Raw genomic sequence first — 12,829 nt, forward strand, 5'->3', positions numbered from 1 at the left:
ATTTAGCAAGTTATGGGTCCACCAGGTCCAAATCCAGCAGTGTTGGGACCTTCTCTGGGGACCCCAAGATCCAAACCAGGCTGGCCTGCAAGAGCTCCCCAAGGCAGAGCAGGGCCACAGCCTGGGCTCTACCACCTCCCTCACCTTCAAGCTGTGCCAAACCTGCACAGCTTAAAATCTAACACAAAAAGAAACACAACCCCCACCCCCAAACAGACCCTGCTGTGGTGCTCCAGCACTTGAGGCCAAGGAGAAGATGGAAACCAGGGAAAATAAAAAGCCATCCTGAAGTGATGTGTGCCTGGAACGCCTGCTCTGAACCAGCTCCCAATGGCTTTTCTCCATTTGCTGCCAAGCACCTCTAATGCAATCCAGACAGTCAAGGACACAGTCAGAATGTTAATATGAAAGCATTAAAATTCCCATTGAAATGGGACCTGTCAGGCTACTTTATGTAACATGATTTATCGTTTCCAAATGTAGTAACAAGGGATTTTATTGTACAAGAGCATGTGGTACACAATGGGGCTCCGGGTCCGCATTCCGCACTCGCCAAACTACAATTCCTGACAATGTTTCTGCTGGTACATGGCTGAGTTACTGGTGTGTGCATGAAAGGGGAGCTGAATGCATTAGAAATTGATGGGGTACAGAACAGACTGAAAATGAGAGCTCTCTGCACTTCCCTGTGCATATTAAACAGAGCCTGACACCTCCGACCACGGCTGGCTCATGGAAAGGAGCCCAACTGTGCCCAGCCCTCAGGGCTCCTGCACCAGGCAGTAAAAATTGGCTGTCAAAAGCTTAAGGCAGCTTTTCTTACTAGTCTTACATGTCAGTCAGATAACTGATGTCTTCTGCAAGTTCAGGGCACACTGAGAGCACACTGCAAACTGCTGGTTACATTTCCAGGGCACGGCCTGTGCTTTCTACCCTGCTAAACCCCAAACCCCTTCAAAGCCTGGCCTCAAAGGCACCTAATGCAGGAACTGCCATGTGTAACCCAGGGCTGACAGCAAGGCAGGCTGCCCGAGTCCTGTGCTAATGACACCCAGAGGCTTACAGTACAGAGCACATACCTGTCACAACCAACTCTCTGGATTCCTGTGTCAGTGACACATTTTCTTACTTCTCCAAACACAGGAATTTTTCAGCTGTCAGCCCACTGGGGGTTTTTTAATGCATTTCAGTGGTTTAGATATCCATGTATTTTCATTGGAGTTATGTTAACTTTGAGGCAAAGCTGAGCAGCACAGTACAGAAAAGCAGAGATGTTGGCTGTACCTCCAGTGGGAGAGGAATCTCAGCAGCTGCCAGTGCAAAGGCAACGCCAGGATAAACTGGTAGCAGTGTCAAGAAATATACAGCTTCATCCTTTTTATTTGGAGCAAACTGCAACAGGTCAACATGTACCCACATGAGATCATGGAGCTAGGCCCACTGTATTTTCTGATATTTCTTACTAGCTTCTTCATCAATTGCACTATTAATCTTGACATCATTCTGTTCGATGCTTTGCTCTGCCCTCTTGCCCTGCCGAAGTCTGCAATCAATGCTCAACTAAACTCAAATATGCTTTGAAATTTCTTTGTTTAATTGATAAAATACACACCAAGAATGCCTGACTGCCACAGATCATACAAAAGATCTGGTCTTGCCATCTGAGAGTTATGTTACAAACTTAGCTGGAACTGATGTGGTCCATTTACTGCATTCCAGGCAGTTGATCCCAGAACCAAGACCTTGGACTACTTTGCTTTTACAAAGCTACTCAGAATCAATAATGGATTTTGGCCTTCCCCTTCCAGCTCTGTTCATCACCAGCAGCATTCAGAATCAAGCTTGCTCCAAGTAAGAAAACCCAAATGCAAATAGGCTTCATGCTATTTCAATCCAGGAGGGATCTGCAATGCAAGTTTAAAAAGGAAAACTATTTTCAGTCGGAATTGTGAGAAGTGAGCAAAAGCCATAATGGAAAACAGCTCTCCCCAGGAGAAGGGGGAAAGGAGGGGAAAAAGCCAGAGGATCAGATGCTACAATTAAGGAATGAACAGTTGGGATTTCAAAGAATGTAGCTTATAAACCAAGAGGCTGGGTCATGAAGTGGCTGATGAAGTTCAGTGGACATAAGCAATGAAAGCCCATCTCACTTAACAGCCACAGAAACACTCCTGCCACTAGCACGACTTCTCTTGCCATTTTCAAGAGCAGTCCAGCTTGGTCAGAAGCGCCTGAGCTGCAGAGTGCCAGCACTGGGGGGACACATGGGGCAAGGTAAATTAAACAGCTCCTTTGTTCCTGTCCTTCTGCTTGCAGGATCCACTACTGACCACTGTCTGACAGGATACTGGCCTTGACATAAAAGATTTAGTCTGACCAAGATGCTCTTGAAAATGGCAAGAGAAGTTGTGCTAGACAAAAAAGTAAATCATACACGCACCAATCTAAGAAAAAGGGGATTCAAACTTCTGTAACAAACTACTGAACAAGCAAATCTTGCCCTTCTTTTAAGGGCATAATCACAGGATTCATCACCGTGCCAGCAGATGCAGTGGGGGTCAAGAGATCCTACAATTCCCTTTATTGCCAAAAACTGTTATTCAGCTAAAAACTTCTGCCACACTCCATAACACAGCCACCAATGCTTCCAGACTTACAGACCTTCAAGGACAGGCACAGAGAAATAGTTAAACTCTGGGTCCAAAACACTAAACTTTGAGTTATAAACTGTCTAGAAAACATTCTATTGCCAGAGAGAAGAAAGCAAGCCCAAAAGCTAGAGGAAGTCACTGAAGAGGAGGCACTTAAAGTTAAAAAGGAAATCTGCCTCAAGACAGTCCTGTGCTTCAGCCTTTCCAGTGTATTCCTCATCCAATCTTCTCTGAATTTTTACACTTGGCCAATAAATACCTCTTACTGTAGCACTTGGATAGGATTTACGATGCACTGCAAGTGCTGTGCAATTAACAGATTTAATGCCCAATTCACTTCCTCCTTCAAAGGGAGACTGGAGGAAAGCATCCCAGGAGCTGTGGGTATATCATACATATACATGAAATGACATTTCCTCTGCCACTACTCTAAGTCAGCACATCCCTACTCTTCCTGCAGATGTATCAAACCATTTTCACTGTTTAGATTCCCAACTATTAGTCATTCTTCAGCTTAATCACAGAGGGGTTTACAGTATGGATTTTTACACACCATCCCACATTTTCACCATAATTTATCAATTGCTTTTTCCACTCCATTTCACTGAATTTCTAATCTAATTTCCCCAACTACACTGTCTACAATCATAACGTAACAGTGACTTTAAAAAATGCAGTATGCTCCACTAATTTCACAATGTGTTAAAGGAGATAACACAGGGAATACATTCTTTCCATCTCAGCCTGATTGCTTTAACTTGCCTATCAGAGACAAAAGCACATGGCTGAGGAGGAGGACAGGCATTGCTGTGAGAAGAAGCCAAAGCTCTGCATTCTCACACAGCTATTGACCAACTTTCAATGACACAAATGCCACCAACTCCTCCATGCAAGACCGAGCATTTACCTCTTGCACATGTTAATTACCCTTTGGTGGCTGCTCCATTTGGAATCGTGCTGACAGGGCTCCATCCAATCCAGCAGCACATTTGAAGGATTATTGCTGATGCTTCATAGACTCATAAAACGCCCTTCTCAAAGGAGTTTTGAGTGGTACAACTCTGTGCTTTGCTCCCCAGCTGCAGTCTGAAGTTCTACAAAATGTCAATGCTGAGCACAAGCTACTTTCACAAGCAATTAAGACAGACTACATGAATACCTAGCTCAGCCCGCAGGCTACATCAGACTTGCCTTTCAGTTTTGTTCAATTACTTTGCCCTTCTCTTTGGTAAACAGAATCCTTGTTTTCCTTTCTCTCTGCCACACACACTGCATCTGCTCTCCAAATTCCACCACCCCAACCCACACATGGCAGCCTCTGGGCCAGTTTTGCTCTATGTTGAAATCACTTGGGCCAAAAGATTTGAAGGTAAGGTTCCTGATGCAGCAAGGTTCCTAAATAAATACTACTGTCTAAAAAAAGGTGTCTCTGAACTCAGTTGCACCTCAAACAAGTTCAAAATCATAAATAAGACTTCACCTCCTCCCAATAAGATTTCTTCAGACTTGCCACAGTGCCACAAGCCACAGAGTTTGCTTAAGTTGTTGCCATTTCTGCAACTTTATTTCTGAAATCAGTTTCAACAGCATTGAACTTTGACAATTATATGTAGTCTCATCTATAATCATACAATATCCTGATCTCACCTCTCAACACAACAAGTTCCTCAGTTTAAAACCCACTGGAACAAGAGCAAAGGGGCAATGGAGGGGAAGGAAGTCCAATATTGCACCATGATGCCCTCAAATGCAGAAGCTCATCCACATGACATGACACTTACTCCAACCGTAGAAACACGCTCAGGCTTCAAACACTGTGTGCACATTCAGTGCCTAAACACTGGAAAAGAACTGCCCAGAGCCCAATATTTACACCAAACTGCTCTCAGATTTTTTTTACTACATCTTCAACTTCATACATCACTTCTACTCTGAGTAGCAACAATAATCAACTTGATTCTGACAACTCATGCTTTCAGCTACAAAGATGACACAGTTAAAGCTTCCAAGAGTCAACAGAAGTGAAGTAGAACTTTTTGCATAAACCCAGTTACCTTACATAAACCGAGGTTTGAATTTCTCTATAAAACAATGCCAACAATCATAAAATAGAAACAGAAGCAGTGCCAAAGGGTTAACACTTTGTGATGGCAACACTTATAGGGTTAACACTTTATGATGACAACACTTGGTTGGAAGACTGGAGATCAATTTTAAGTAGGTTTCATCCCACCCCATGACAAACCTTTCAGGACCACTTATTCAAGTTCTGTTTGGGACAGAAGAGACCAGCTTTGAGGGACATGGCTTCAATCCCATATTTCAGCTGATGCCACGGAGTTGCAGCCCAAAGGGAGCCAGCAGAGCGGGGTACTCACGTTGCCCATGTACTCGGAGAGCAGGTCCTGCAGGGCCTGGCGCACAGCGTTGCACTCGGCCACGATGCGCTCGCGGCGGTCGTCGCGCGTGCAGGACGAGTCGGCCATCAGGGCTGCCCCGCTGATGATGCTCTCCAGCCTCTCCTCCAGGGACGGCCGGAACCGCTCCTCGCTGAACGTCGAGGGGTCCACGATGATTTGTTTCTGGTAAGAGAAAAAGTTCTGCAAATCAGTCACCAGCCCAGGTGATGCCTTAGTAGGTAGCTTTTATATTTTTCAAGCCCTGTAGTGCTTTAGTCTCTAAAACTCCTTATGGAGTGTTAGCTACCGCCTTTACATTTTGGTCAGCCAAAACAATTCCTCTCTGGGCCTGAAACTCAAGGACACCTCACTGTCTCAGGCCCTGAGAAATGTAAACAACAGTGAACTGGGCAGGGGGCAAACCTGGAGTAAACAACTTCATTACCTGAAACTGTAATTGGAGGATGAACCCCTGATATGTAAATGGACCAAACTTTTAATTGTTTGAAAAAACTCCTGACCATCATCCATCTTGGGTGCAGCCCCTCTTGGAGACTTCTGACTGCCCAAGGTGTATCTATTGAAAGCCTTCAATAAATACCCACTTTTATTCTCTTAATCTCATCTGGCCTCTGCTCTAGGTAGCCACTCTAAGGCTCAAAGCAGTGCATTACTGTTAAATCATGCACACAATCAACACTTAGAGTAACTCCCTGGTCAGGCATTAAGAGGCAAATGACACCATTTTGGCACTGAGGAGGATTTTCATGAGTAGTTTTGTAAAATTACTAAGAGGTTTCCCAGCAGATTATATTGCTACTCATTTCTTGTGCTGCTTTGACAGCTAAACAAAACTTGGCCATAGGAAGCCTTGTTACATGAATGGCAAAAATCAAATGTGCCAACAAAAATAAGGTTCAAAGTAGAGAACTCTTCCTAATGACATGTCAATTTGGACGGGCCTTCACTAGTTAACTTGTCAGATATAATTATCCCATCATGAACAAGAAAACAAACATCCAAAATTGGCTCTATGCATTGTGTTCTGTTGCCCTACTTTGCACAGTCTTTCTTCTCTTCAGTGTTAGGCAGGTAAATACAACTGTATTCTCGAAAATTCTCCAAGTGAAACATCAACATAAAGGTTTCAAATCACACCAAAATCAATTTCTTCATTACAGTTACTGCAGATTTCTCTTGCCAGTGTCAGCAAGCACAGCTCATACCAAGAGACTTGGGGCAGAAACAGCATCACTGATGTATCTGCTCTCAAGGGGCCAAGAGCATCACCCATGGAAGCTCCCCAGGAAAGGCTGCACAGTATTTATCACCTTTGAGTACTTTCAGGTGATTTGTTTAAACATATCTGTAATTTAATAAAGAAAAATAATTTGGCCATTTCACAGTTTGGTTTGTTTAGGTTTTGGTTGGGTTGTTTCAGGGGTGGAATTTGTTAATTCTAAAAGAAGCTCCAAAGCTTTTTGAAATGGGAATTTTTTCAGCCAGTTTGTGTTCAAGCTAACCTCAGCAGCCACGTCACAACCACCTCCTCCTGCCAGGCAGCACATTTCCTATCCCTACGGAGTAAGCACGCAGCCATCACAGCAGGATGAGAACATGGCATGTGCTCTCCAACACCTTCCCTCCTCATTCTTCCCAAAACTTTCAGCCATTGGCTAATTCAATGGTAGTGTGCTACCTCTCCAGAACTGCACCACCAAAAAAAGAGAGAGAGATAACAATCAGCTTGTTATCTTCTGGTAGCCATTTCATATTTTACCATCACTGGAGTATCTGGGGGCATGTGTGCTCAAAACCTCTATTACAGGAGTGTAATAACACTCAAGCAGCAGCAGGAAATGAAGTGCAGGGATAACATCTGCCAAGAACCTCAACACATTTGTTTTGTCAGCCTCCTTTGGCAGGGATGAGACAAAGCTATCGTGAAGCTGGCCTGCTGATCAGGCACTGCTGCTATTAGAGAGACTCACAAAGTGGAATTAAAAGTTCAAAAAGTTTCATGTGAACTGCAACATTCAAAAAGTAGTCTGCAACTGTATACTGGAAAGTTTGTATAGTAAAATAGGGTGATTTATCAAAAATCCCATTATCTGGTTGGAGCTGTACAAGTCAGTCCACAAACCTGAAACTGAATTGCTTCTTCACTGCCAGCCCCTGACACGGTGCTGCTGCTGCAGGGCTGCCTTCCCCTCCCACAGGCACCTGTGAGAGCCTGCAGCCCCTCGGGGCTACCCTCAGGCACACTCCAAAGGCTTCCTGAGCATCTGATGGAACTTCAGGCAGGCAAACTCAAAACTGAAGCCAGTCACAGAGATCAAGACAGCCATGACATCCTCTTGTTACCCAAGAGATCACAGGGAAAGGCTTTCCCCATCAGGCACAGGGAGAACTCAAACAGAACTTTATCCTGGCAAAATACACGTGGCAGAAAGGGAGGAACAAGAGCAGTAAGAGGGAAAAGGAGAAGGTGAGCAAAATCTGGCAAAACCACAACTATTAAATGCCTTTTGAGTGATGGCTTTGCAATATTAAATAAAGTTCTAGAGTAAGTTAGTGCTGCAGTGTTTAAAATTCAGAGGATGAATCAGGTAGACACCAAATCCTGGCTTCAAAAGGAAACCATCTCAGTAAAAATGCATGGCTGTCCTCAGCAACGTGCTGAATGCAAGATAAAGAACATGACAGATCAGTACAACATATCAGTGTGAAACGACTTCATTTCCAACCAAAGATTGTATTAAAACTTCCCACTTCATGTTCCTCTCAATAGGTAGTTTCAGCAATTCCAAATACATGATTCACTTTGAATAAATCACTTCTGTCACCTCCAAGAATACATTACATAAATATATTATGAAATAATCAATTTCAAACAAACTATCTAATGTTGCAGTAGGCTAACTGCTATTTCAGAGCTAGTTTAACTTGACAGCCTTCCATCACCAAGAACCACATATATAACTTTCTATATTCCATCAACCCTAGTTTGGAAAATGACTTATTTTAAAAAAACCTACTTTGCCTACAACTTGCTGCACTTCAGTAGAAAATGATCTTCCAGGCAATAGCAATAAAAGCAAGCTGTGGCTAACAAACCAGGTGAACAAACACAAGAGTCAGAGGGTTTTTCACAGCAAGATTCTGTCCTTTATGATAGTGAATTGTATCTCCATTTGTCTGTTCAGCCCAGAAATAGGTTTTGCACCTCTAAAACTAGATCTAAGAGTGAAGGGGGGGAGAAGGAGAAGTGGTGGAATGCCTGAGGTGGCTGTATTGAGAAACAGAGATAAGAGCTTCAGCTTTCCTTCTCACAGCATGCCTGCAGCATGGACAGCAGGACAGAGCCCTCCTTTGCCTTTAGTTTTTTAGCTAGCTGAGGCAGAGAAGTTCCCTGAACTGTGGCTTTTCTTTTTCTTGGAACTGATCAGCCCTGCTCTGGACTGAAAACCCAGACAAACCCCAGGAGCTCACACCTGGTGCCCACCAGGACTGGGACATGGCACTGAGGGACTGATGAGAGACTGAACAAGCTGAGCTACACCCCACCACAAGGACTTGCTGAATTTGCTATCTCTTCAGAACAGCGAGAACTTTCATTGTTTAATATTATCCTTCCTTTTATTTTTAGGGTCATATACTTTGTTTGTTAAATAAACAGGTTTTTTCCACTTTTCTCTAAGGAAATCTTTTCCCGAACCAGCTGGGGGAGGGGCTGCTTGAATCAGTTTTCTAGATAGACCCCTTAGGAAGTTTCCTCCCAGATCTGCCCTAAAGCAGGACAGGTTCCAACTCACATCGAAGTTGTTGAGGGCATATGCCAGCTCTCCACCCCCTCCCTGCTGCTGGGCAGCATCATCCGAGGCGGTGGCCTGGGCGGCGTTGGAGATGCCGCTGACCGCCTGCTGCAGCTGCTTGTAGATCAGGTCCCTGTTGGCTTTGTAGGCAGCGACATCAGGGTGCTGCAGGCAGGCCTGGGATGCCGTGTACAGGATGGGCACGTTCTTCTGCAGGATTCCTCTGGCTGCCGCCATCTGATCGCGGTGACCCACATCTTTCAACTCCTGTTAGCAAAGTTAAAGGGGAAAGAGAAGCATTTGAGAGCATTGTCCACATTCAACATCCATACTCTGTCTCCCCGCATCTTCAAGGGACAGGCAGGTTCTTTACCTCAAATCTGCTCAAATCTGTCTGCTGACTATTCCTGTCCTTAAGGGCTCAACTAATTGCAGAACACGACAGCTTCATAAAGCCAAGATGCAACAACACTGCAGGGCAATTCACAACACCACAATTCAAAACCTGACGCTGGATTTTTGTTCCTCTGCAGCAGAGGACCAGCATTTTAAAAGCTGTCCTGTCTTGCACTTGCAGATGAGAAGCAAGATCATCTTTAATTTAAACTCCCAGGTTCACAACCAGAATGTTTTCTTTAATCACACCTAGAAGATGGCATTTACTCTCCTCAAGAGACTCAGGTACTTAATTTCAGAAGAACAAATATATCATCTCATTCAACTTCTTGTTCACTTGCAATGAGACAAAATTAATCCAATCACTGTAATTACCACTAATTCAAGATTAGTGAGCAAGTCCATAAGTCTTTTCCCAAACACTCTGTGCTGTAATTCTCTAAAGCACCATCACCTCTGTTTTGGAACAGAGCACCATGATCAGATAAAGCCTCTGAGTCCAGCACAAGCAGTAAGTTCATAAAAGGAGGAACAACCACAGTTATTAGCAGCAGCAGGATTTCAAAGTTACCTCTTAAATCTAACAAAGAGGCAGTGAAAATGAAGACAAGGACTGCCTTACTGAGAAAAGGGAAAAAAATTCTGTCAGACTCTCTAAAATGAATGGGCAATAGCTGACCTCGGTAAGGTACACACTGAGCAGGGAGGGCACTCCAAGCAGGCACAGAGATTTAGAGATTTTGTACAACCACTTCCCATAGTGTGGAACAATCCATCACAAAGCAGTTTTAGAGCATTTATTGCATTGCCATCACAGCCCTACTCCCATTTACTGCAATCAGATTTGAGATACATAAAACCAACTGGCAATCCCTTTTTGACTGGACCCAGCTTATTTTCTAAGACAAATCTGTGCAAAAAAAACCCCAAGCAGTGTCAGAGGTGCATAAGCAGTTTTGGTTTGTACATATCTACAGAACAAAGAGGCAAAAAATGCTCTAAAAGAATTATGCTATTTCTGATAAGTTAAACTGCCCACACCTCTGCTTTCTTCTGAAAACTTAACTACACAAGAATGAGTCACACCAGCGCTGTTGAACAAAACAAATTTCACACGCAATTTAAGGCTAAGCACAAACTATCCAAACACAGAACATACCCACAACAAACAGGAATTTAAACCCCCCCTCCAATGGGGGGTTTCAGTGCAAGAGCAGTGAGCAGCACCACTGGATTCCTCAGGAAGCTGTAGCTGTGCCCAGCCATGGTTTCTGCTCCCCGTGCACATGGGCACATCCAGCCCGTCTGTGTGAGCCACAACAGCAACAGGGGCTAGTGCAGAGTGCCCAGGACTGGGACACATCTCAGCTCCCTGTCCTCACCCACACCTGCACTGCTTCAAAACAGGGACTGCAGCTCTTGGGCAGCAACATGTCATTGAGGCACTAAAACACTGACAAAAACAAATGCTGCTATGAACAAATTCCATCAGAAGCAGCACGCTACAGCCAAGCAGACTTTTCTTGCTTACCAGGAAGCTGCTAAACATGGCAGAGCACAACATAAAATACTCAGCAATAATGTAAAAAATTAAGTAAAAATTATTAACAGAATAGGTACCGTCCAAGAGCAGCAAGGCTGCCTTATCTTGGAAAAGAAAAGTAAGAATTAATAGACAGAGGAAAGTGGCCACACTCTACCTGTTGTCTTTTGGCTGCCATTATGTTAAGCTTGTCCACTTCTGGTTTGAGGGCTTTGTACTGGATACCCAAGTCCTGCTCTGTGCCAGCATTTCTTAGCTTCAAGATACCATCTTCCACCTAAAAGAATATATATTCACATATTTTTCCGAGCAATACGGTCCACAGGTCAGGAGGTACTTCAGAATGTATTTCATGCCAGCCAGAGAAAGCAATCTTCCTCTGCTCCCTATTATTTTTTGGAGAGACACTTTAAAGGCTAATAGGACACAGTGCTTAGCTACTATTTCATAGTCACCAGCAACCAAAGACAGTCAAGTACACACATTTGAAAGAGCATGAAGGAGTCCAGGGCCCTGGCAGAGCCATATCAGCAGCCTAAGGGCACAAGGAGAGTCCTCAAAGCTCATTTGCAAAGGGAGACCCAGTATCCAATGTCATTTCACTTCCAATACTGCACAAACCACTCACCCACCCTGTTGCTCATGGGCTTCCTCAAACAGTCCACTTTCATTTTTATTTAGACTGCCAAACCTACTCATCCCTAGTAGCTACAAAGGAGTACTGGTTATACGAAAGCCAAATTCTGTAAGATGAAAGGGGGGCTGGCTCTCGCCTGCAGCTGCAGACCAAGGCTCAGTTGGTCTCTGTACTAAAAGTTCAGAACAGAGTGCAGCTCAATGTCAAAAGCTACTGACAGTTGAGGATAAAAATGAGTGACACACGCCCACTGCACACATTCTGCTGAGAGAAAAAACCCCAGACCCTCCCCACATTCTTCTGAGAGGAAAAAGACCCCCAGGCCCCCCACGGCAGCAGGGAGCCGCTGCCAGCCCACGCCCCACGGGGTCACACGCACGGCAGGCGCCTGGCAGAGCACCCCCAGCACTCCAGGCACAGCAGAGCCCCACACTTACAACTTTGAGCTGAACCAGCAGCTTGTAGACGTCTGCCATGTCAGCCAGGATGAGCAGGCGGGTGACGGCGGAGAGCAGGGCGCGTGCGGCCCGCACCATGTTCCCGCGCTTCACCGACGAACAGGGGTCGTCTGCAAACTCCCCCGACGCGCTCTTCATCAGGTCACCTGCAGGGGAACAGCAGGGGCTGGCTTCAGCACCACCCAGCACAGCCTCAGCCGCTGCAAAGGCTCCTAAGCCAACCTGAGTCTCTAAAACAAAGCGTTTGTGAAACACGGCCAACAGTTCATGCTGCTACCTCTAAGTACAGCTACCACATGGCATTGGGGCAGAGGGGCTTGTGCAGGGAGGAGGGGCTGGGAAACCACACTTTGGTCCTTATTTTCATTTGTACAGGTGTTCCAGCATGCCAGAATTCTCTAGAGAGGCGAATTCAGCACGCCTTTGCAGGGCTGCAGTTCTTCCCCAAGCTCCGATGCTTTCAAAGCCTGAGCAAAAGCTTTGATTTGTGTGCGTGTAGGAGTTAAGCAGAAAGCAGCAGAAAGCCCTGTAAACACACAGCGAGCTGCCACAGCTCCTGGGACCGTAAACAACTCGGAGCGATGACCTGGCTGGATATGCCCTGGTTGGAATTCAAAGCCAGGCAGCGCTTCGTAAAACGCTTCAACGTTTCATAGCCTGTGGGGCTGCATCTGGTGCAGGAGCAAAGGATTTGGGTTTCAGATGGTAACAATGCCATTGGTTAACTATGAAAAGCAAAGGCCACTTTGCACAGCTAGAGCAATTCCTCCAGAAGGCATTCACAAAGCATAAAAGTAATGCCCGCATACAGTCAGAGGAGTAAATGTTGGATTTCTCCCTCACTTTCTGGAGCAGCTTCCAGTACCACAGTTCCTACATAGCAGTAAGTTTTGGAATCCACATTGTTATACTTGGATCTCCCTGCATCTC

General features: G+C 45.0%; 1 protein-coding gene across 1 annotated transcript in view; it reads right to left on the reverse strand.

Moving 5' to 3' along the window:
• CTNNA1 (catenin alpha 1) overlaps positions 1–12,829 on the reverse strand; it is a 118,757-nt gene that overhangs the window by 81,351 nt on the left and 24,577 nt on the right. Inside the window, exons 4-7 of the mRNA XM_058848353.1 lie at positions 11,879–12,045; positions 10,962–11,081; positions 8,866–9,132; positions 5,030–5,233 (exon numbers count right to left, since the gene is read on the reverse strand). Coding sequence (XP_058704336.1) covers positions 5,030–5,233; positions 8,866–9,132; positions 10,962–11,081; positions 11,879–12,045 — 758 coding nt within the window. The remainder of the gene's footprint in view (positions 1–5,029; positions 5,234–8,865; positions 9,133–10,961; positions 11,082–11,878; positions 12,046–12,829) is intronic.

This window comes from Poecile atricapillus, chromosome 13, assembly GCF_030490865.1.
Source record: "Poecile atricapillus isolate bPoeAtr1 chromosome 13, bPoeAtr1.hap1, whole genome shotgun sequence".
NCBI classification, from domain to species: Eukaryota; Metazoa; Chordata; class Aves; order Passeriformes; family Paridae; genus Poecile; species Poecile atricapillus.